At 27.8% G+C, this 23,135-nt stretch overlaps 1 protein-coding gene across 4 annotated transcripts in view; it reads left to right on the top strand.

Moving 5' to 3' along the window:
• Positions 1-4,678, top strand: part of LOC107443268 (NACHT domain- and WD repeat-containing protein 1) — an 84,942-nt gene extending 80,264 nt beyond the window's left edge. For all 4 annotated transcript variants that reach the window (XM_071182247.1, XM_043053028.2, XM_016057082.4 and 1 more), the window contains exons 13-14: positions 449-573; positions 3,337-4,678. In XM_071182247.1, the coding sequence (XP_071038348.1) occupies positions 449-573; positions 3,337-3,557 (346 nt within the window). In that variant the 3' untranslated portion in view covers positions 3,558-4,678. The remainder of the gene's footprint in view (positions 1-448; positions 574-3,336) is intronic.
• Positions 4,679-23,135: the final 18,457 nt, after the last annotated feature.

Genomic DNA, 23,135 nt, shown 5'->3' with positions numbered 1-23,135 from the left:
CATTGGCAAATTTTTTTAAATTCCGAAATGAAAACAGAAAAATCAGGAGCATTTCTTTCCTTTTCGATGAACAAAAAAAGTATCTTAATATAATTCTGCAGAGAAAAAAAAAATGTTTGTTTTTGTATTTTTCAGCTATTTTATTGCTTCAACGTTTTCTTTACTCTGATTTTTTTTTTTTAATTTAAAATTTATAAATATGAAGGGTATAACAGTTTTGGTTATACCTATCATTTCAATTAATGTTACTATAATGCTTTTTTAAATTTATTGCTGTGTTTTTGTTGGAGAAAATAGTAACTTCGTGAAGTCATGAAAAATTCTTGGAATTAGTCATGGAAAGTCATGAAAAGTCATGAATTTGAAAATCTAAAATGTAGCAGATGCCCTGCATATACATTCTTTTTTTACTCTGTGTTCTATTATGTTATTTTTCTTTATTCTATAGATTCACACTTAGAGGTCATAGTGCTCCTGCTGATCAAATTCGAATGGAAGAGCAGGGAAAGAAGTGTTTGACTTACGATTCAAGAGGCTATGACAGAAGCGTACGTGTGTGGGATGTTACTAAAGGTAAACTGGTTATTAAATAAATATTGTTTTAAATTGAGGTAAATTTAATCTATAAGAATCCTCGAAACTCAGCTATTATGGTCAAGTGATTTTTGTAACTCTTCATGTATATTTTCAATAAGAAATATGTTGAATTAGTTTTAAAATTTTATCCAGTTTACAAACTATTACTATACATTCATCACCAAAAAACACTTTTTGATATATTGTATTATATTCAGACAAAAAGAAATCAAAAAGTGTCATCTCAAGAGCAAAACAGTTGCATTGATTTCCTGACTTTATTATAGTTTTTATTAAGTTCATCAAAATAATTTTTGATTCCCTATTGTAACTTTAATTGAAAGAAGCAGGTTTTGGATTTTTAAGTTTTATTTCTTTTAGATAATTTAATATTCAGTGCCTGCTCAAAGAAATTAAAAACCTGTTTATCTAACCCATGACTTTGGTTAGAAACCCGTTAACTACTCCAAGAATCTAACACCTTTGTTTAAATTAAATAAAAATCATAAGTGTTACCAGTACAAAATGCAACGCAAAGACAAAACTGAAATCATCATGTGAGTCACCATCTCAGATTGTAATAAATTTCCTATCAATATCTTATTATAATAACAAAATTAAGTAAAGCAAAATATATGCTTAAATAAATTGTAAGTTTTGTATTTTAATATTTACTTTAATTTTGTGTGATAGTATTGACACCATGCATGAATCTGCCTTTTTGTAAATTGACTGACGCATGCTATTAAAATGGTGCTAATTAAATGCAGTTAGAATCTAATCTTGATAAGCTGAGTCAATTTTTTTTTAAATGTAATAATTTTCTGACATTATTTTAAAGCTATTCTTAAACTCCAGCTTCCTCTCTTCTTATATTCTCTAAACCTATTGAGATGGTTTTAAGTTCATGGACACTATTCCTAAATAGTGTTGACTGGATTGGTTTGTTCTTGTTGGGTATTGTTGGGTCTGGTATTGTGTTTCCGACTTCTGCTTTTAAACTTCAATCAAACCGCTTCTTTGAAGGTAACTTTGAAATGTCAATGGATAAAGAGGTCTTCATACTTCAAACAAAATTATAAAAATATTATTTTCTATATTTTATAAGATTTTGTTTTTGTTTTGTCTCAGAAAAGATGATAAAGTTGACATTAATCAATACCTATTGGCTTTATAAATAATATGCTCTACTAAAGTTCCAGTTTATTTACTTTTAAACGAACAACTTCCCAACTAATATGTCTTTGTGGCTATGATGTAATGGTTTGGCTGTTCGCTTTCTAGCAAGATCCCGAAATCAAATTTCAGCTGAGACAATTGAATTTTATCTCCAATTTCCTTTTCTAAAAAAATTAGATAATTATTTAATATGTTTTATTCAATTTATAAATTATCATTAATATTATTATTTTTTAATTTAAATAAAAAAAAAATTTTTAAAGTTAAATTTTAGAAAACAAATTAATAAATATTTTTTAAAATAGTTGGATAATTGTAGAAAAAATTTCATTTAAGATTTGAATTAAAATTTTGTAAGGTTTGAATTAAAATTTTGTAGTTTTCTTTTTAATTACAAAATAATAAAAATTATATTTTTTAATTAAAATGTATTAGTAATTTTTTTTTAAATAATTCATATATTTTATTTAAAAAAATATTTTATAGATTGAATAAAACATATTTGATAGTTATCAACCTTTTTTAGAAAAGAAAGTTAGAGATAAAATTCTACCGTCTCAGGTTAGGATTTGAATTCTGGAATCTCTCTGGTAGAAGGCAAAGAGCCTAAATGTTACACCACGATTACGTGTTATGTTTTTATTTAGTTTAAAATTAAGTAAACTGAAACTTTAATGAGGCATATTTTACCCTAGGGGCAATTAGGCAACTTATTTATGCCATATAAAAGGTTTTCTCTTCAATTGAAGTTTATTTCCTTAATTTTCAAGAAAATGGTCATAAAAGTGCCTATTTTGCCAAATACACATATTTGATTAGTGCTGACATTTAGTTTAAAATAAACCAACTATCTACAATTACCTTAAAAATATCTTGGTATTGCCATCTGGTGTGTAAAGTGAGAAACAAAATGTTTTCCGGGCAAAAGAAATGAATTAGTTTTATTCTTATTGGTGCGTTACTACTGAACACTCCAGCCCGGAAATTTCACGAAAGCGAGAAATAGAGGGCGGAATCTCACCCTGTCATTCAGTTTATTTAATTTTAAACTAAATAAAAACATCGGGGCGAAATCTCACCCCGATGTTTTTATTTAGCTTAAAATTAAATAAACTGAAACTTTAATGAGGCATATCTTACCCTAGGGGCAATTAGGCAACTAATTTATGCCATATAAAAGGTTTTCAAACATGCTCTTCAATTGAAGCTTAATTTCTTAATTTTCAAGAAAACGGTCATAAAAGTGCCTATTTTGCCAAATACACGTATTTGATTAGTGCTGACATCTAGTTTAAAATAAATCAACTATCTACAATTACCTTAAAAATATCTTGGTATTGCCATCTGGTGTGTAAAGTGAAAAATAAAATGTTTTCCGGGCAAAAGAAATGAATTAGTTTTATTCTTATTGGTGCGTTACTACTGAACACTGCAGCCCGGAAAGCGAGGAATAGAGGGCGAAATCTCACCCCGCCATTTTCACTGGAGCGAGAAGGAAGGGGTTAACTTTGTTGTAATAGGAATTTTGAAGATGTTAGTTAACAGTGCAGTAATAAATGTATAATTACGCTTTTCTTTCAGGAGAATGTCTAGCAGTGTTTACTCCTGATAAAGAGTTTTCATGCTGCGAGCTGTCTCTGGATGGAAAAGCTGTTATTATGGGGCTAAAGGGGTTTGATACCATAACAACTCTCTTGCTGTGTCGTGAAAACACTGTAGAAGAAGAAATGCCAAAGAGTGTGTGTTATGGGGATCCAGAACTAAAGCACAAAGAATTTGACATGAGTCATGATGGCCAATGAACCCAGTGTTCTGTTAATGATGTGTGTCTCATGTTCTGTGTCATAATAAAAAGGTTCAACCTTAGCAACAGGTTGCTGTCCATGTTCTGGAAGCATAGGTTCAGGGTCCAGATGCTTCGATCTGTTGGTCCTCTGGTGTGCAGGACTCGCTGCACCGCATACTGAGGAATGAACAAGACTCAAAGTAATGATTGCCAATTTTTAGTATGGCAGTTTCAATCATGTTTTAAAAAACCACATATGAAGCCAAGAAACAATGTGTTCACCAGGGCCACTGTCATGCATGTAATCATTTTTGTTTTGTTAAATAGAAACAATGTAAAGTAAGTATTTACTTTTGGCTTAGCTTTCTGTGAATGTTGTTGGCAGAGGCAATCAAATGCTAACACATTTTTAGTACTTGTAATTTGAAAACTGAGGATCAGCTTGCTACAGGCTGAGCGAATCACAAAAAATTTGAATATCATAGTTGTCAAAATATGTTTCGTTTTGCTTTTTTGTAAATAGTTTTCAAGTTTGAGTAACTCAGGTTTTTTTTTTTAAACTGTTATTATGAAATTCGTGTACTTGTTTTATCATGGCGAAACATTTGTTAGAATGATATACATTTTTGGAGTTGTACTTTTTTGTGATTCAAAATAAGGCTTTTTCTTTTGTACAAATCCATTGTATAATAAATAGTTATTATATACATGTTTACTCAAACGTTTTAAAATGGCGTTAAATAATTTACTAATTTTAAAGCAATGTTTAATAATAAGAATTATCATCAAATACATTTGATTTTTTTTCAATAATAATTTATTTTCATTTGTTGATGTTTAGCAATAAGCCTGGAATTTTGAATAGAACTTTCTTTTATACACAAATTATTACTAATGTACAGCAATAGTTGAAACCATAACTTGCAATAACAACTACATTATCTCTATTTGCTATATATTCTATAAACTCAATTTCAATAAGTTTTTTTCATTTCGTAATAAACAGTGACCAATAATCACACAGTTAAAGCTGTTTTATATTAATAATTTATGATATACAACTGATAGTATAAATGTTACTTTTTAGCCTTTTTTGTCAATTTTATGAAGCATAATTGTTAAAAAAAATAAAATAAATGATCTTTTATTTTGAAATCCTCTTTTTTGAATAACACAGTTTTGATTGATTTTTGTCTTAATACTTTTAACTGTGTATGCTGTATGTTTTCAGTTTTAAAAAATTTTTGTAAATTTCATATTGAACTATTCTAGATTTTTTTTTTTTTTTTTTTTTTTAAACCATGTCTCACATTTGGATGGGTTATAAATCTTTTTTTCTTTCTCTTTTAAAAAAATGGATTGCTTTTAATAATAATTTTATTACTTGATTTATGAAATTATGCAAATTATTATTCTTTTCATATAGTTTTAAAGTGGCAAATGAAGCATTTATGAGCTACATAGTTTTGCTTTATTCAGTAATTGGGAATTGTTATTTTTGAATTTATCTACCTTGTATCTTTAAATTATTTTTATTCCTAATTATTCAGAGATAAATCTTGTGTAAGTACATACATAATTTTAAAATGAAAAGCGATACTTTATATTTTAATTATTATTTCTGTTGTACTAGCAATTAAGGCATCTTTTTTTTTTCCTTTAAAAATTAGCATAGTTTTATGTATAGTTCAGCTTTTATATACATCTATATATTAAATATGTATAAATTGTGCTTTTTGTATCATAAAACAGTTGAATTTTGATTTGTAATATTTTAATGGTTGTACAGTGCACAAAAAAATAATAACTTTTGATATAATGGTCGTATTTTCATATACTAAGATTAAATCTTAATGGTTTGCAATGTTGACCTGAAATATGATATTTAGTTAAAATATACCTTCTCTGATGAAACGTACCTTTTTTTTTAACTATTTCATTTCTTAGGAATTATTCGATTGGTATCGTTCAAATTTTGTATTTTGCTGTTCAAAATTTCCTTCCTAAAATTAAGTAAAATGTTTTATACCTTACAATTCAAAAATATTTAGACTATTTTTAAATAAAAAAAAGTTTTTAAAATTATTTTATGTGTATAATTGTCTTTGGATAAACGAATTTTATGATTGTGTAGAAAATTTTTTCAATTTTCTTAAAGAGTTCTCAAGGTATGACAATATTCTCAAAAAGTGAAATTAACAGTAAGGATTCCTAACTTTTGACTGTTCACCTGACCAATTTATTGGGACCACATTTTTGATAGTACGGCTACCCCCTATAATTTGTGGATCCGGAATCATAATCAGTTGAGGAAAAAAGGTATGTTTATTCAGAGAAAGTATACTTTTGTGTCTGATTTTGTAACTTGAAATATCATCTAATTAGCATATTCATGTACATTACCCCTGTGAGCCATTGAGTCCTACTGTGTGAAAATCTGATCATTAGATCAAAAGTTATTCAGGGTATTTCATTTTTTTTAATGCTCACTGTACATATCTAGCTTAATAGTTACTTTAAATGAATGATTCAGAATAATAATTTAAGTATGCAGCTTTTGTTTTCATAGTTAAATTTAATTTTTAACACTTAGTTAAAACTGGAGTGCTTTTTTTTTTTGGTATTAAAAATATTCAGAATTAGTGTGAAATGAATATAAATGTAATTTTCTTATCTCTTTAAGTATTGCCATTATTCGTGTTATAACTCTTGTACAAGGTTTTACAATTTATTCTACCATGCTTTTTCTTGAAAGTCCACTTAATCTGATTGCAGAACTACAATATTATTTAATTATATAAAAAATATACATCTATGCACATTAAAAATCACAACTGTAAATAATATTATATTGCAGTTAATTTAAAAATAGTTTTTTTGGTCTTGATTTTGAAATTTTTTTTTATAAATTTAGATAAACACTTAGTGTTGGCACTAATTAATGCATCTATATTTTGTGAAATAATTAGTTTTAAGTCTTTTTAACTTTAATATTTTAGCTATTTGAATTTCTGCTACAAATGAGATTCATACTATAAATTCACTAGATAAGTTTCTGCAATATTTATTTATCATTTACATTTTAAAACTTCTTGACTAATAAATTTCATACTGTGAATGTTTTTGAAATTTTTTTTTCTAAAATTACAATTTAATATAATTGCGAAAATTTCAGTCTTTAGATTTTGTTTTTCTTTTTTTATAAATTCTATAATAAGTAACTTTGTAATATACTTTAGTATATATAATTTATTTGCTATTAAATTTCTTTCGTATGATTTTTATTGTTTCATGTGTTGACATCTGGATCATTATTGTAAATATTTACTCTAAATTCTTATTAATTTTTTTATTAAATTCATTTGCAATTGTGAAAGTTTACATAAAAAATTGATATTGCAATATCTAGAAAAATTCAATCACTTTCTGAAATTAAAAATTAAATTTGCTTGAATGAAATCAAACTAAATTTGTTATAGCTAGTTTAACATTGAATATTAAGTTACTAATCTTATTTGCCTCAATTTCTAAGTACTCTGTTTTTTAATGCAAATTTCAGTGAAAACTTAATTATATTACCAAATTTTTTTAAACAGAAATTTGTTAGCTTATTTATTCGAGATTTTATAGTCCAATCTAAATTTCCTGATCAATAACTTTATCCTTATGGCAAACATGCAATAACCATGAATTGCATTGGCATACGCTAAAAAATACAAAATAAATTCGCATTGAATTAACCCAGATTCAAAATTCTTAATTAAACAAAAAAATAATCAATTTGATCATTTGTATTCATTATCTGTTATAGATAATTCTTTTTTCAACTCATGTTATTGGTACCATGCAATAATAATTGCAATATTTATTCTTTTATTACTCCTGAAATATTTATCCATTATTTGTGTCCTTCAGCATTCATCCCAGGCTTTTCATTTTCAATATTGTCCTTTTAATAATATTATATTTTCACTGTTTTCATGCTTTCCAACAATTCATAAATCAAATAGTAAACATTTTATTTTAAATTAAAAAGTTTCAAACACATAAGGTCCATTTTTTAAAAAGAAAAATGCATTGATTCGTGAGCCATGGCAAAAAAAAACTATCTAAATTTGATGTTTACTGGTTCTATTTATTGTCTTTTTGTATATTTCCACGTACAATCTATTGTAAATGTTTTATCTACCTATAATTGCATTTACTTAAAAATATACACTACTACACATCAAAATAAAATTAATATTTTTTTCCTCCACAAATTAACAAATTATATTTGTTATTCTGCCAAATTGATTTAGTTTTGCTCTCTACTTTTATTTTTAATGTTCATATTACCAGAATTTTTTATAACTGTGTGTCCTAATCATTAGATTTCATATGAGTAGTTTGGTTCTAGAGGGTTAAGGGAAACACATTGACTCATCTTAAATGTAGTTAGAACTGGTAAATATTAGTTGATTGTTATTCAATGTTATGATGAAAGATGACAAAAACTGCCACTTATTTTTTATATGTGTATGCTGTTGAACTTTGCTAAGATGAAAAGAAGCAAAAAGCTAAAAAAAAAATATCTTATTTGCAGAAATGCCAACTATTACAGATTTTCATAATTACTGTAAATTCTAACTTTGGTTACTAAACGGTTTAGTCGGTTAATTTTCAGGAAAATGGTCATAAAAGTACCTATTTTGCCAATTTCGCGTATTTGATTAGTGCTGACATCTTGTTTAAAATAAACTATATACAATTACCTTAAAAATATCCTGGTACTGCCATCTAGTGTGTAAAATGAGAAATAAAATTATTTTTCCGGGCAAAAGAAGTGAATTAGTTTTATTCTTATTGGCTCGTTACTACTGAACACTTTAGCCCGGAAATATAGAGGACGAAACCTCACTCTGTCATTTTCGCGGGAGTGAGAAGGAAGAGGTTAAACTCCATAATTTATTTCCCTATTAGTTTGTTTCTAAATTTTATATATTTGTTATTACATCTGTAGTAACTATTTCATTTGCTTAAATTTTATTTATACACTAAATGCTATGACAGAATATAGATTTATGAGTGTTTCATTCAAGGGAATGGAAACCATAAGTTCAAATTTTCGCTCATAAAAATATTTTACTTCTAATCATTTTCTGCAGTACAATAAAGTAATTATGTAATATTTATAAATATGTGTTGAGTGCTGGGTTATTTCACCTACTAGCATTGTCGTTTTATTTCATTACCTCATTTTCTATTAGCATTGTGTTGTACTAGTACTTTTAAAGCTGTTATAGCTCTAATTTATGCTTTTTTTATCATCATATGTAAACTAATTCATAGTGATCCTAAGATTTTAAGGATTTTAAAATAAGCCTTAAAATCTTGTTTTAAAAAAAGACATTATAAGCTGACATTTTGTTTAGTTATTATATATTTGTATTATTAATCTGAATTTAACCAAAAAAAGAAAAAGATTAAGGGTCAGATCTGCTAACTCCTTTCTAGCATATCCTTCTGGAAGAAAATAAATTGACTGTCAAGTTGTTTTTCTGACAAAGAGAACCTATGTTGTTAATTACTTTCGTGTTGACTTTTGAGACAATTCTTTGTTGAAGAGACCCTCTTCACCATGTTAGGTGTAGGCAATACATAAAGCACCTGTTTTCACCATTAAACGAAATGACTAAAATATGGTGATTATTTAATCAGCAATTTTTCCTACTTGAATTTGTTCTACATAGATAAAAAAATTTATTCTATTCATTTAATTTCAAGTTGATATTTGTTCCTGAAATATATAAATCAATAAAATGAAGGTGATTAATAAATATATGTTTACATTAATAAAGATATTAAAATATTATCAAAATATGAAAGACATAACATATTCTATATATATAGCATGGTCATATTCTTTTATATGAATGCAATATTAAAAAAAAAGCACATCAAAAGGGATTATAGAGGTTAAGGCTCTACAATTTTCAAACCCATCTGTATAATGGTGGTAAGGGGGTCAATATTGTGCACCAGCTGTTTTTACTTCTCAAGCTAGCTTTACTTCTTAGACTTCTCAGAATATCGGTTAATTATTGATCTGAAGCTGGGTGGGCTTCAAGCAGCCATTGGGGAATGAAATTTTTTTTCTTCACAAAGACAACTCAGTGAATTGCAGTTAACTATTATGTTAATGCTCAATATTTTTTGATAAAGTTCATAAATTTTGTTTTTCTGTTTCAGTAAAATTATGAAAAAACACTTGTCAAAGTTGGCATTTCTCAGTTAAGTAAAATTTGTTAATTCAATTTCTTTTTGCTACTGATCCCAAGTGCTGGTTTGTTGGCAAATATATTTAATATTTAGCAAATATACCCTAGTGTTTAGGCATTTATGGATTCTAATAACTAGAATAAACGATTGTATAAGTGCTTGGTGTTAATTGTGATATATTAGTTTGTATAAAAAAAAAAGTTCAAGTGAGCTGTTTGTTTCGGTGTTTTAAATGGACTCCATTAAGACCGAGCATAAAACTGTTTCCTATTACAAAATGTAAGATTCAAATTTTTCAATTTCTGGGTTTCTTATTTATCCAGAAAGTTATCTAGAATCTCAGTGTTTTATACTCATGGATTCATTATTTTGTTGATTCGTCTAATGTACATTGGAAAACAAAATCAATTAGATATTTGTACTTTCATCTCTAATGCTTGAGGATTTGTGTGTGTATGTGTGTTATACCACACTTTCCTCTCAATGTGTGTTATTTGTAAACTAAACTGCACCCTACTTTCTATGTCACATGACATAAAATTGTTTTAGTGAGAGTTTAAAAAGATATGAATACAGTATTTCGTAAGAAATCTATGTTTCTGTTATTTATTTAAGTATTTGATGGCAATATTTGTTAATTTGCTGTTTTAAGTTGTTTAATCTTTAGCACCACTTAATTTAAAATGTGCTGATGTATTTATTTATGATTTTATCACTTGTCTACCCTCACGAAAATAAAGACAACTCTAGGTCAATTATCGTAACTAGTTTGTGTATACTTTTCTTATATGCTCGCCTGCCTAATTGTTACTGTAATTTCTATTTGCTTTATCGTTTTAAGTACGGAGAACTTGTTAACCGTCTTATGGTGAAATTCATAGACAAAATTGAGAATGTTTTCATTTCCTATACAAAGTCAGCGATTCTAATTACTTATTATTTCCTTTGCTTTGAAATAATTTTAGGAAAAATTCTATTTTACTACTTTTTTTTATTCCAATGTGTTAATTATATTGTTTTATTTATGGTGATGAATAGAGCCCGGATTTTGATGACCTAAAAAGTCTCAACTAATGCCCTTAAAAAGTACGAAAAATGCCCGTAAAAATGCGATAAATGTGCTAAAAATGCCTTATGACATGACTTAAATAAAGACAAAATATTAAACTAAAACAATGTTTTACTCTTTAAAATTGTTATGAGTCATTTCAAAAATTATAAAGCAATGCAATACTTGTTCTACGTTCATTAAAGTTTGAAAAATATGTTTTACATCCTAAAATAACAAAAAAAGAGGAAAATATATTGACTCCAAAACATTTTCATTTTGTACAGAAACTTTAATGAATATAACAACTTCCATCTCATAATATTACTGAATATCAGAATTACATTGGATTATTAAACGTTTTTTGATATTTTGAAATGTAAACGAGTGTCTCTTGTCTTAAAGCAAATTTTTATTCCTGGAGAAGAAAATTTCCTAGAAAATTGTAATGTTCTAAACTATACAAAACAGAGAAAATGGGAAAGCTGTAACAAAGAATTACTTCTAAAGATTTTATATCAATCAATAACATAGTGGAAAAACATAATGGCATGCAGGTGGTATTGAGAGCTACAATATGAAATTTAAAATTATAAGACAAATATTGCATTTCATGTAATAAATAATGAAAATAGGAAAAAATTAACAAAAAGCTTAAAAAATGCTTTAAAATGCAAAATATGGCCCAAAATTTAGAAAAAAATGCCCTATAAATCTTAAAAAATGCTCTAATGGACAAAAAATGTCCAAAAATGCAAATGTCATCAAAATCCGGGCCTTAGTGATGAATATAATATATTATGAATTATATTGTACAGTTTGGTTAAGTTATCTTTATAAAATGATTGATCTTCTTTAATGATTGTGGTTTAGAAAAACCTTGGAATTTTAATTATTCAGACTGTTTTGTAAGGCCCCGAAGTTGAACAACATTTTTTAAAATAAAATTTGGTTCATATTACCTCAATGAAATATTTTTTAAAAGTTTTCTGAAATTAACTTGCTTTAACAGTATTATATTAATGAAGTCAGAAACTTTTAACTCTTGTGCCCTAAACTGTTTCAAACCGGTATTAGATAAAAAAAAAAAAAAAAAAAAATTATCTTTTCATAAAAATGTCGGATAATTTATCCCACGCTTAAGACAGGATTACTGAAAGTCTTATTGGTTGTTTGATTTTAACTATGTTAACCAATTATATTTATGTCATTTATGTTAACGTAAACAGCCACCGCTGATCAAAGATATAAAACAGCCTGCTAGTTGTGAAAAAGTAAGATCTAAAAGCTTTCTACAATTTGTATTGACTGCTTAGATCTTTAAGTTTTAATGAAGTTTGTAAGTTTTAATGAATTAAAAATAGGTTATTTAATCACATTAAAAATTTGCTTTGTTTTATAATTTTTTTCTCATGGGGATGTATTTTAACCCATTTGTCTTAGGCTGAACCTGCCTTGAAAAATTTAGTAATAGAACTAAAAAAGTTTTATTAAGTAATCAATTAACTCAGTTCTAATGTAATGTAAAAAAATGGGCACTAAGGGATAAATAAATAGTTTTTATTTTATATAATTTAATAACTATTAAACTAATAGGCTTCTTAACACATAAACGTCCGTATGACAAAAATTTGTCATTTCTATACTTCAGTAAATAATTGATTGTTATAAAATGCTGTCATGTGATTAATGACAGTTCAATATTTGTTATTTGTAGATTACAGTAAATAATTAATTGCAAAGGAGATGATGGATTTGGTCAATGATGGTACAAATTTTGGTAGTTATGTATTTCAGTAAATAATTTATTGTATAAGAAAAACAGGACGGCATTTAGTCAATGCTGACGCAAATAATGCCGGATGGATATGTCTTTTATAGGCACATTTCTTGAGTAATATGAGTAGAAAAGTTACGAAAACAAGTACAAGAACGATTTTGTTCTCAGGGAATGCATGATTCTCTTATTCATTTATTCTTGAAAAATAATTTTTAATGTTTTAAGACGGCAGGTTAGTTTGACTTTAAAGGTTTAAAAATTGTAATTCATATATTCTAGTTGTATAAATTTGATTTATTTGTTGAGTAATTCATATGCAATAAAAGCTTTATCTGATAAATGCAATATTTTGTAAAATATTTATACATATGTATACTTTACCTACAGTAGTGAATGCATTTCCTGTGGCTGTAAGGTAAGCTATGTTTACACTTGGTCTTGCCTTAACAAAGCGCAAAAGTATAGAAATCTTCAATATATTTCTGTTTTTGTTTTTGAAACATTAAGCAAATATCATGTAGAGTTGTTTAATTGAAAGTCTCTATAAATTATATCAGATTTAAAGTCAGCAAAAGTTATATGTTGTTAAACTATTGCAGTTTAAATTTTTCTGTTTTGTTACAAAAAATATTTATGGTGTGATTTGGATGTAAGTTAGATTCTGAGAATTTTGCTGTTTTAGTGTAATATACTAGTCAATATCTTTTAATTAATTTATAGTATTCATATTATTGATAGTTCTCTCGTAAAGCCGAGTTTGTTTATGGTTTGTAAATTTTATGAATGTACTGATTTATATTGAATCTTTCAAAACTTTTATTTTGCATCTTGTTAACTTTTTTTCCCTCTAAATTTATAAATTTAATATTCATTCCTGTATTTCTTTGACTTGAATCCATATCAAGAAAAATTAAAATGGTTTTATAATAATGGCTTTGTTTTCTTTTTAATTGGTTTAATATTTTCATCCTGTCTTTATCAAAAATTATATTTATTTTAAAACTATTCAAAATGTTATTCCTCTAAGGTTCAAATTAAATTGAGTGGTTCAAATTAAATTGAATTACTCAGCATTCTTAAAGTGATATGAATATATAAATATATAAAAATTAGAATATATAAAAATAAGAATATATAAAATAAGAATATATAAAAATAAGAATATATAAAATAAGAATATATAAAAATAAGAAATGATTAGAATATATAAAAATTACTCTGTGGTAATACAAGATATTCTAATTTTTCTTATTTTTAGACTCCTCAAATGACCAGAGCTATTTTTTTCTTTTTTTATTTATTTTAAAAATTTGAAATCTTCATTTATTTATTTATGTGTTTATTTATTTATTTGTTGATTAAATCTGAAAGTTTTACTTTCCCCTATCTTCAAAACTCCTTTAAAAGGCTTGAGGGGAAACGACCTTCAATTGTTTTTTTTCCCCTGTCTTAGCCAGTTCGAATCCCAGCCATGACTGGTCGATGCGAATTTCGCACCGACCATAGTGCTGACATAAAATGCCCTTCGTGGTAGGCTGATCATGGATTAGAGCCTCTTGCCGTTAAGCTAACTGTGGGAGGTTTTCCTCTCCATGTAACACAAATGCGTGTTACTTCCATCAAAAAGTCCTCCATGAAGGCAAATTTTTCCAAATACTTGATCCAGGAGTACCCTGGTGTTCTGGATTAGGTTCAAAATTACAAGGCTACGGCGTTGAACATTAGCAGACGTAAACTCAAATTGGGTCAGCTGTTCAACGACTGTTATTAAAAAAACTAACCTACGGGTCTAAAAAAATTATGAGTTCCTCTTCGGAAACGGCGCCAAACGGACAAAAAGTTTCGGCATCCATAGTAATAAAATTTGCATTTTGAACCGGGATGCTTGATTGGGTGTAACGCTTGATTCTCAAATGAGACGACCAAGGTTCGTATCTGATCTAGTCATTTACTGTTCTGGCTCGCACCTACAACAGTGTAGATGGATCATATATTGGAAACCCCTTGCTGTCTTGGAAGATTTTCGTCTCCATATACAGTACACTCTCGATTATCCGTGCTCATTCCGGAGTCACGCAAAAAATATAAGGAGAAACATTTTCAAGATTAAAAAAATTTGATTCATGAAGTTATAACACTACAAAATTTTTGGAAGCAATATTCGTTATTGGATTGAAGTATATGGAATATCAGCAGCATGGTCAAAGGTAAAATCGTCTACGTTATCACGATCTTGGAGAAAGATCATACCGCTTGATGAACAATCCTCTTCAGATGTTCAAGAAAAATATGATAACAGTATTCTCGAACAAGCAAAAGAAATCTAAGGTTTCGAAATTCTAGATGAAGAAAATTTATAAGATTGGTTTCAAAGTGATGCTTGTGAGCCTGGCTTCCAGTATTTGACTGATGAAGTCATCGTTATGTTGTTAAATCAAATAGTGATGATAGTAACTGATGCAGAAGATGTAGTAAATGAATGTAATACAATTTCTCATTCTGCTGCTCTGTTGAAACTTTATTAGATTATATGGGAGGATTTGATTACGGTGACATTACTGCGGTTCGTAAAATATGTGTATCGATATATGGCGAAGACGCATTACACATTTTTCAATAAGGAAAATTCCTAGTTTGATGTTATGCATGCAAATGTCAGTAATTTTTATATTTTTTGTACTGATGTTGAATTTTTCTTTAATAAAAGGAGTTTTCCGATTGTCCGTGCGACCTGTCCCGGTGATTAACCCGGCTAATCGGGAGTGCACAGTATTACCATTTCGGAGACTAGTTTATCCCAGAGCATATTCTAAGAGTTTCTTTATCTTCTAGGTTTTCATCTAAATCTCAAATCTATGAAGTTGAACATTGAGCTACAAATCCGAATCCTAGATCGATAGGCTGTTCAACTCCGGCAGTGGATAATTTTTTTAAAAAAATTTGGAAGAGATTATCTAACCAGGAGCAAGTTTTAATTAGTATGCTTATGATTCATCAGTTTGCATTAGTTGAAAAATGTTTTGATACATATAGGTTCCCCTTTATTTAATTTTTAATAAGAGTTAGTTTTATTTTGTGCAGTTTTAATTTTTTGTTAGATATTTTTAATGCAAGTTTTTAATAGCTTTTATTTCATTTTTTAAAATAAATTTCAGGAAAGACCTTTTTTTTTTAACACTTTGCTTTAAGAGCATATTTGTTACTCTGTGGACGCTAGGTTATTCTATATTCATGATGGCACTCTATAAAATGCTATTGTTTCATATATTGCTGGTAACTTGTATAGTTAAAGAAGAAATTATGATTATTTTTTAAACCGAAAGCTAATTAGGCTACTAAATTCTCTCATTATTTAGCTTATTTTATAATCGTATTTCAAATTATAAGCCGCTTTCATGTTAAAAAATCGATTGAATGATATACTCTGAACCACTTTAACAAATGTTAACAGCTTATTTCTTAAGCATTTCCCCAATTTTTAATGTAATTTTAAGTCAAGGTATGAAAACAATCGACTTCAATATTTGTATTCAATATTCAAAAATTCTACCCACTTTTCCCCTCTGCGAATTCTATTTACAGTTTTGTGCTTGTAAAATCTGTGGAATCTTGTGGTCGGTCGCTGAGTAGTACCATGGATACGGGGATCTGAAGAAAATTTCTTTCCCTTTTAGATGCATAAATTAAGGAGATGGCCACACAAAAATTGTGTTGGTATGTCTTCGGACCACCTCAGGGGTGTTTCCCAGACCGTCGCCAACAGCCCCTTCTGCAGTTCTAGGGTGACGTAAATAAAATACTTACCGACCATTTACAGTTTTTAGCCGGCCGAGCGGTCAGCGTGCCTGACTGTGAAGCCAATGGTTGCGGGTTCGAATCCCGCTCAGGGCATGGATGTTTCTCTCTGTGTGTGTTCTCTATTGTGTGATTGTGGCCCACCCTATAAACGGGTATGTGGCAGCGTGGCGTGGGTAATGTTGCTCACCTCCGTGACCTAGGTTCACAGGTGCCCACTGGGTAACGTTAAATGAGTAACAACTCCGGCATCTTCCTAGGCGAAGAACGAAAGTTCAGTGCCTGCCGTTAAAAAAAAAATTACAGTTTTTATTAATATACATAAACATCTAAAATAATTTATGCATTTGCGGAATAGCCCACAATAAGTTTCTAGCTGAGTCACTGTTTTTTCGATTACAAATTACCTTCGTCATTGTTTATTTGTTACTAAAAGGGGAATGTCACGATTTTTTCACAATCACATAAGGAACATAAATAAGTTTAAATTTCTTTTAAAATAAAAATTTCAAAAACCGTAATTCCAATACATCAGTTTCCTACACAACCACCTCTGTGCTTTACGAACGAAAATTATTACATTTAATTAACTACAAGCAAAGCTTACAGAAATTTTTTCCATTCTGCGAAAGTTGTCAAATGAAATAAGGTAAATAGTGCATGCTTTTTATTATTACTCACTAAGTATGTGGTTATTAAAAATTAAAAAGAAATAAGAAAAAGGAATAAAGAAATTTAATTTAATTACGAAATAAATTTTCACTAAAATATAAAGTACTCATTCGAAGACCTGTTCAAGTGTGAAATGGAATAAAAAATTACTTAAACATTCGTTTCACAACGGTGAAAGAAGCTCGCATATTACAGATTCATCAAATAGTTTCTGTTGGCTTATTTTTACACGCCGTAATAGAATGAAGGCGGCCATGATTGTTTCTTCAAACTCTTTTATTGATAGATTTACTAAAACTCTTACTCAATCTCGCGTGTCCTAATTTCCTGAGGGGGTTTCTTAAGGTCGTGTCCGAAAGAAGTATTACAAAATAAGTAAAACAGTAAACCTGCCCTTTCACTTACTCGGTTAAAAAAAAAAGTTTCTAGCTTTCGATCTTTGTTCAATAAAATAATATTCTGTAGTTGAAAAACGTTACAAAAGATTCTAAGTTATATTTTTGAGAAAAAAAAATTTTGATGTTATTTCTCGAGTCTTTAAACTGTGCAGATTTTAGGAGATGTGTGATTATCTATGAGTTGTGCATTAGACAACAGTTCCAAGTGCATTAGACAGCAAACAATATACAAATAACCTTAAAAAGCCTCTCTTTTTGTTTGCAAATTAAAATGCTAACAGTATGAACGTTTTGACGCGGACAACTTAATGAGTGTGATATATAGATTTTGCCAAATGGAAACTTGAGCACAAATAAAGGCAAAGAATAAACATAAAAGCAAAGAATAGAAAAATAAAAACAAGGCATAATCAGTTTTTCCACAAATAAGTTTTAAAACTAATTTATTTAAATTCATTAAAATGATACTTAACGATTCACAACACATACCAACGTAGATCTATTCTCAGCTCTTCAATTACTTTTCAATAACCAAGGAAAATTGTTTAATTCGTGTTACTTTTTACTGTAAAGTTATCGAAATATCTTATTAAAGTTTATATTTCTTTTAAAATTTAAAAAAACAAACTAACTTCAAGTTGAATTTAATTTTACACTTTCTTTATCATCCTAAATGTGAAATTGCAGACAAAATTTAATTTTATTTAAAGTGGACTACTTTTTATTATGAAATCATCAAGGCATCATTTTAAAATCTTTCATATGTTATCATTTTGATTAATAAAATATTTCATTTTTAATATAAAATAATGGTGTCGACTACTTTTTGACATAAAATCGTAGAAATTTCCAAAATGAGACAAGATTTTGAACGTCGGTACTGGTATTTCTTGAAAGAGGCACTAAAAGTTTGATTAAAAAAAAAGGTTAACTTTTAATTTGAAGATTAATATTTTCAAATTAATGAGAAGAAAATAAAGTTTGATCATTTGAAATTTTATTCTTTTACATGCATCTTAATGTTTCCTGGATTAATTAATCATTTTTCATTCGCCGCGTTAGTAAAATAACCCGCTGTGAAAAAAATTTGACCATAGCGCTATTTAAAAGAAGAAAATATATATATATTCTAGCTGACCCGGCAAACGTTGTTTTGCCGTATGAATTATTTCTAGAGTATTGAAATATATTTTATTTATTGTAAGTGTGTGCGTATGTGGTATATGAGTGGAAGAGGCATGGTGCGCTGTGGACGATGACGGAATGTGAAAATAACAACTAACCAAATAATAATTTTTTTAAATTTATTATAACTTTTTTTTATAAATTATATATACGACGAATTCTGAAAATATTAGTCAACAATATTAATCACTTACAAGGGAAACTAGGGAAGTGTGACTCGCCAATTTTGAAATAAACTAGTGGGATGCATGCCTTATGAAGAATAATTATAGGGGGCAACATTCGTTTCGGACCATAGAAGGTCCTATGAGAGATAAAAAATTATTCAATACATAGAAAAATCGGTATTTTATTACTTCAATGCAGACTATTAGTTATCGTAATTATCTCTTACTCCAATTAATTCCGTGGTAATTTCAAGTACTATAATTATGCATATTTATTGCCAAAATTGATTTCGAAAATTTTATATATCTGTAATTTTTCAGAAATACCTGTTAGGTTAATTTAGAAAAAAAAAATTGGAATCAAATTTTTAAAAAAAAAATTTTTTTTCAAAAAAATTTTAAATATAAAAACAAGTGAATATTCATTTATATGAGAGTTGAAATATAAGTCGAAATATAATACGCATTTTCCCAAACTGATTTATAAAAAATTAATTTTTTTCATATTGTTAGATCTTGCAAAAAAATCTGAAATAATTTATGTGATTGCATAAAATTAAATTGCATGTTTAAAAATATTATCAAATTTTTTCGGAGGTAAATTTTAACTTAAAATTTTTTTAATATTTCAATTCGATTTTTTTCATAAAAGATCAACTGTACTGTATTCACAAAATTTGAGGCATTCTCCAATCTTAACGCATAGGTTAGAGTAGCCCCGCCATATAGAATAGTACGGACCCAAAACGTGTAGTCTCTTTTTATATGGTGGCGCTACTCTAACTCTATGTTTCAAGATAGGAGGATGCCAACTTTTAAAGTTAAATATTTCAAAAATTAGCTAGGATATCAGATATAGAAATAATTGTATGAATAATATAATAAAAATAGCAATGTTTTGACAAAATATTGAACAATTCACTGGACATAGGTATCAACGGCTTTTCCACCTTAAAGTGACAAATTACCTCAAATTTTGTGTATTGTCAGTTAATCTTTTATGAAAAAAATCGAATTGAAATATTAAAAATTTTGAAAGTTAAAATTTCCCTCTGAAAAAATTTTATGATATTTTTAAACATGCAATTTAATTTTATGCAATCACATAAATGATTTCAGATTTTTTTGCAAGATCTAACGATATGAAAACAAATTATTTTTTATAAATCAGTTTGGGAAAATGCGTATTATATTTCGACTTATATTTCAACTCTCATATAAATGAAATATTCACTTGTTCATATGTTCACTTGTATTTATATTGAAAATTTTTTTGAAAAAAAAAAAATATTAAATTTAAAAAATTTGATTCAAATTTTTTTTTTCTAAATTAACCTAACAGGTTTTTCTGAAAAATTACAGCTATACAAAATTTTCGAAATCAATTTTGACAATAAATATGCGTAATTATAATAGTACGTGAAAGTACCACAAAATTAATTGGAGTATGAGATAATTACGATAACTAATAGTCTGCATTGAAGTAATAAAATACTGATTTTTCTATTTTTTGAATTATTTTTTTTATCTCTCATAGGACCTTATATGGGCCGAAACGAATGTTGCCCCCTATAATTATTCTTCATAAGGCATACATCCCACTAGTTTATTTCAAAATTGGCGAGTCACACTTCCCTTGTTTCCCTTGTTAGTGCAATGGAGTGTACAATATTTTTTGTCATTCCATCTTTAGCTAACACAAATAAACTGGATGTTTTGCCCACTCGAAAGCATGCCACGTAAAATTGTCCGTGTGAAAAACATGGTGTGCTCAAATCAAAGCCACAAACAGACATTGTCTGGCCTTGAAATTTATAAGTAGTCATTGAAAATACCAATCTAAAGGGGAACTGAATGCGTTTAAATTGAGGAGTATAAACACTAAAACTGTGTCATGAGATTTATATATATATATATATATATATATATATATATATATATATATATATATATATATATATATATATATATATATATATATATATATATATATATATATATATATATTAAGATTATACATATAATCATTATCGTCAAGTTAAACATAGAACTTATACTAGTTTTTGTTTTTTTTAACATGCATGTCGGTGATGTTGGCTAATTGGTAAATTCTGCATTTTGCAAATTACCAGCCTTACTTTGCTGTCCTTCTTTTCCTAGCTTTTTAGAAGAATAATGCTTCTTTGCAATGCGCTTGCCAAGTTAATTAGAAAAGTGTTCAGTATTTTTTGATTTTCTTAACAGTTTTTAGGCTTTTTACAATGAGCCCACATAACTTTAGTCTAATTCGAGAATATTTCATAAATTGCGCAACTAGTCTGACTTATTTCTAGCAATTTGCAATGAGTTAATAAAGCCCAAGCAAATTTAGATTGATTCTGTATTTCTTTACACAGTTTCTAATTGTCTTTAAGGCATCTGGGCTGTTGTAATTAGCCAAAAGAAATACCAAACTGAATAAAAAATATAGCTAACTTTTGTAATGAGCCTGGTGTTCTGTAGAATGTCGGATGCAGGTTTTCCAATTAATTTACGATTTGCATAAACGACTTCAAGAGTTTTCGTGTCTTCTGAGTCTTCTCGAAATTAAAAGGCTACGAAAGGCGAATGTTCTATATCCATAATTATTTTTTAATAATGACAAAACCAGTTTTTTTAAATGGAAAACACGAAATAGACCTTTAAGAGAGAGAGGGGGGGGGGACGCTTTTGGCATGTTAAACGCATAAGCATTTTATAAAATTTATGGACAGGATTTTCGTAATCAGTTCGAACTTTGCTTTTAAACTTTCAGGAAATACGTTGTTTCTTTTAATAGATAAGAAAGAGAAGTTAAAAACAAAAATTGTTGTCATGCGCAAAAGGACGTGTGCTTATTCATTTACAGGAAAATATCATATTTTAAATTCAAAAACTTTATTATTTTGCCCTTTTTACCGAAACTCCATGATTAATTTGTTATTTTGTGCCTATTATTCCATTTATTGACTTAGGTACATTTATTTTATTATTTTCGTTTCGTTAATCTTCTGACAATATAATTAAAGCAGTTCAGCAACTTTTATTCAGTGCATCAGGTTCTATACATGCGGTCTGACGCCTGAGAAGCAAACTTTTTATTGCAAGCATTATCTCTTTAACTTCCATCTTAATTTTCGAAAAACTCTGATTATTATAACGAAAATCAACTTTAAATCATTCAATTATAACAAAAATAGTGTTTACGGTGCCTGATAAAATTGCGATAAAATGAAATTTTTGAGCTTTCTTTCCCCTTTAACATTGAATTCGGTGCAGAACAGCCGCGTCCGGCTCTTAGAGGCTTTGGGTCTTCAAAGTTACATTTGTTACTGTTTGTGCTGTCGATAGAAAATTAATTTTTAAAGCTTAATTTCCTGAACTTTTCTTATGCTAAATTCGGTCAAATATTTTAAAATCGATGAATAATAAAGAAGTTTTTTTTTTTTGACGGGAAAATAAAAAACTAAAAATATTTATTAAAAGGGGTAGGTTTTTTTTCCGTTTAATTTTATTATTATTAATCATTTTTTAAAGTTAAATTGACAGTTTCTATGCATCAATCAACCATTAGAGATATAAATTATTAAGTTTATAAATTATTAATTTCTTATCAATCCATTTTAAACAACAGATTTGACAGAGTATAGTCTTTAGAGCAATAAAGTTAGTTTTAAAGTAAAAATATGAGGTAGATATTTTTTGTAAGTTAGTGGCTATGTGGGATATGGTTAGAATGTTTTTTAAAAAAAATTTGTTTTGGAGGAATTTGTATTTTAACCTTGAATTAAGTTCATTAAGTCCATGTCATAGTGTCGAGGTTAGCCATTTCGCAAAATACTTGTAAATGCCATGAATAATATTACAGATTTTAAAATTATACGAATTATTTCTACGTGATACATAAAACTGAAAGTGTGATGCTGTTTTACCCAATTATCTTTTACGAAGGTTAAAAAAAACTCGCGTTCATGAACTTCAAGATAATAAAATTATTAACTGCATTGCAAATCAATCTCCTGTAGAGATTTCAAAGAGCATAAGAAAATAAGATTTCACCGAAAAGAAATTCGAGAATACTAGAATAGAGATGCGAAAATGACGCTATTGCTGTTGATAATTGCTTAAAAAGTTGCAATTACATATATTCTTATGAAAGAAAAGCTCCGTAAATGGAGTTTATATATAGTATATATATTACTCCATTTACGGAACTTTTACTACATTCTCGGAACTTTTTAAAAATTTGTCATTTTCTAAATTTAAAAAG

Source organism: Parasteatoda tepidariorum, chromosome 4 (genome assembly GCF_982258835.1).
Source record: "Parasteatoda tepidariorum strain Cologne lab strain chromosome 4, Ptep-v5.0, whole genome shotgun sequence".
Taxonomy (NCBI): domain Eukaryota; kingdom Metazoa; phylum Arthropoda; class Arachnida; order Araneae; family Theridiidae; genus Parasteatoda; species Parasteatoda tepidariorum.
This window is presented reverse-complemented; position numbering and strand designations above follow the sequence as displayed.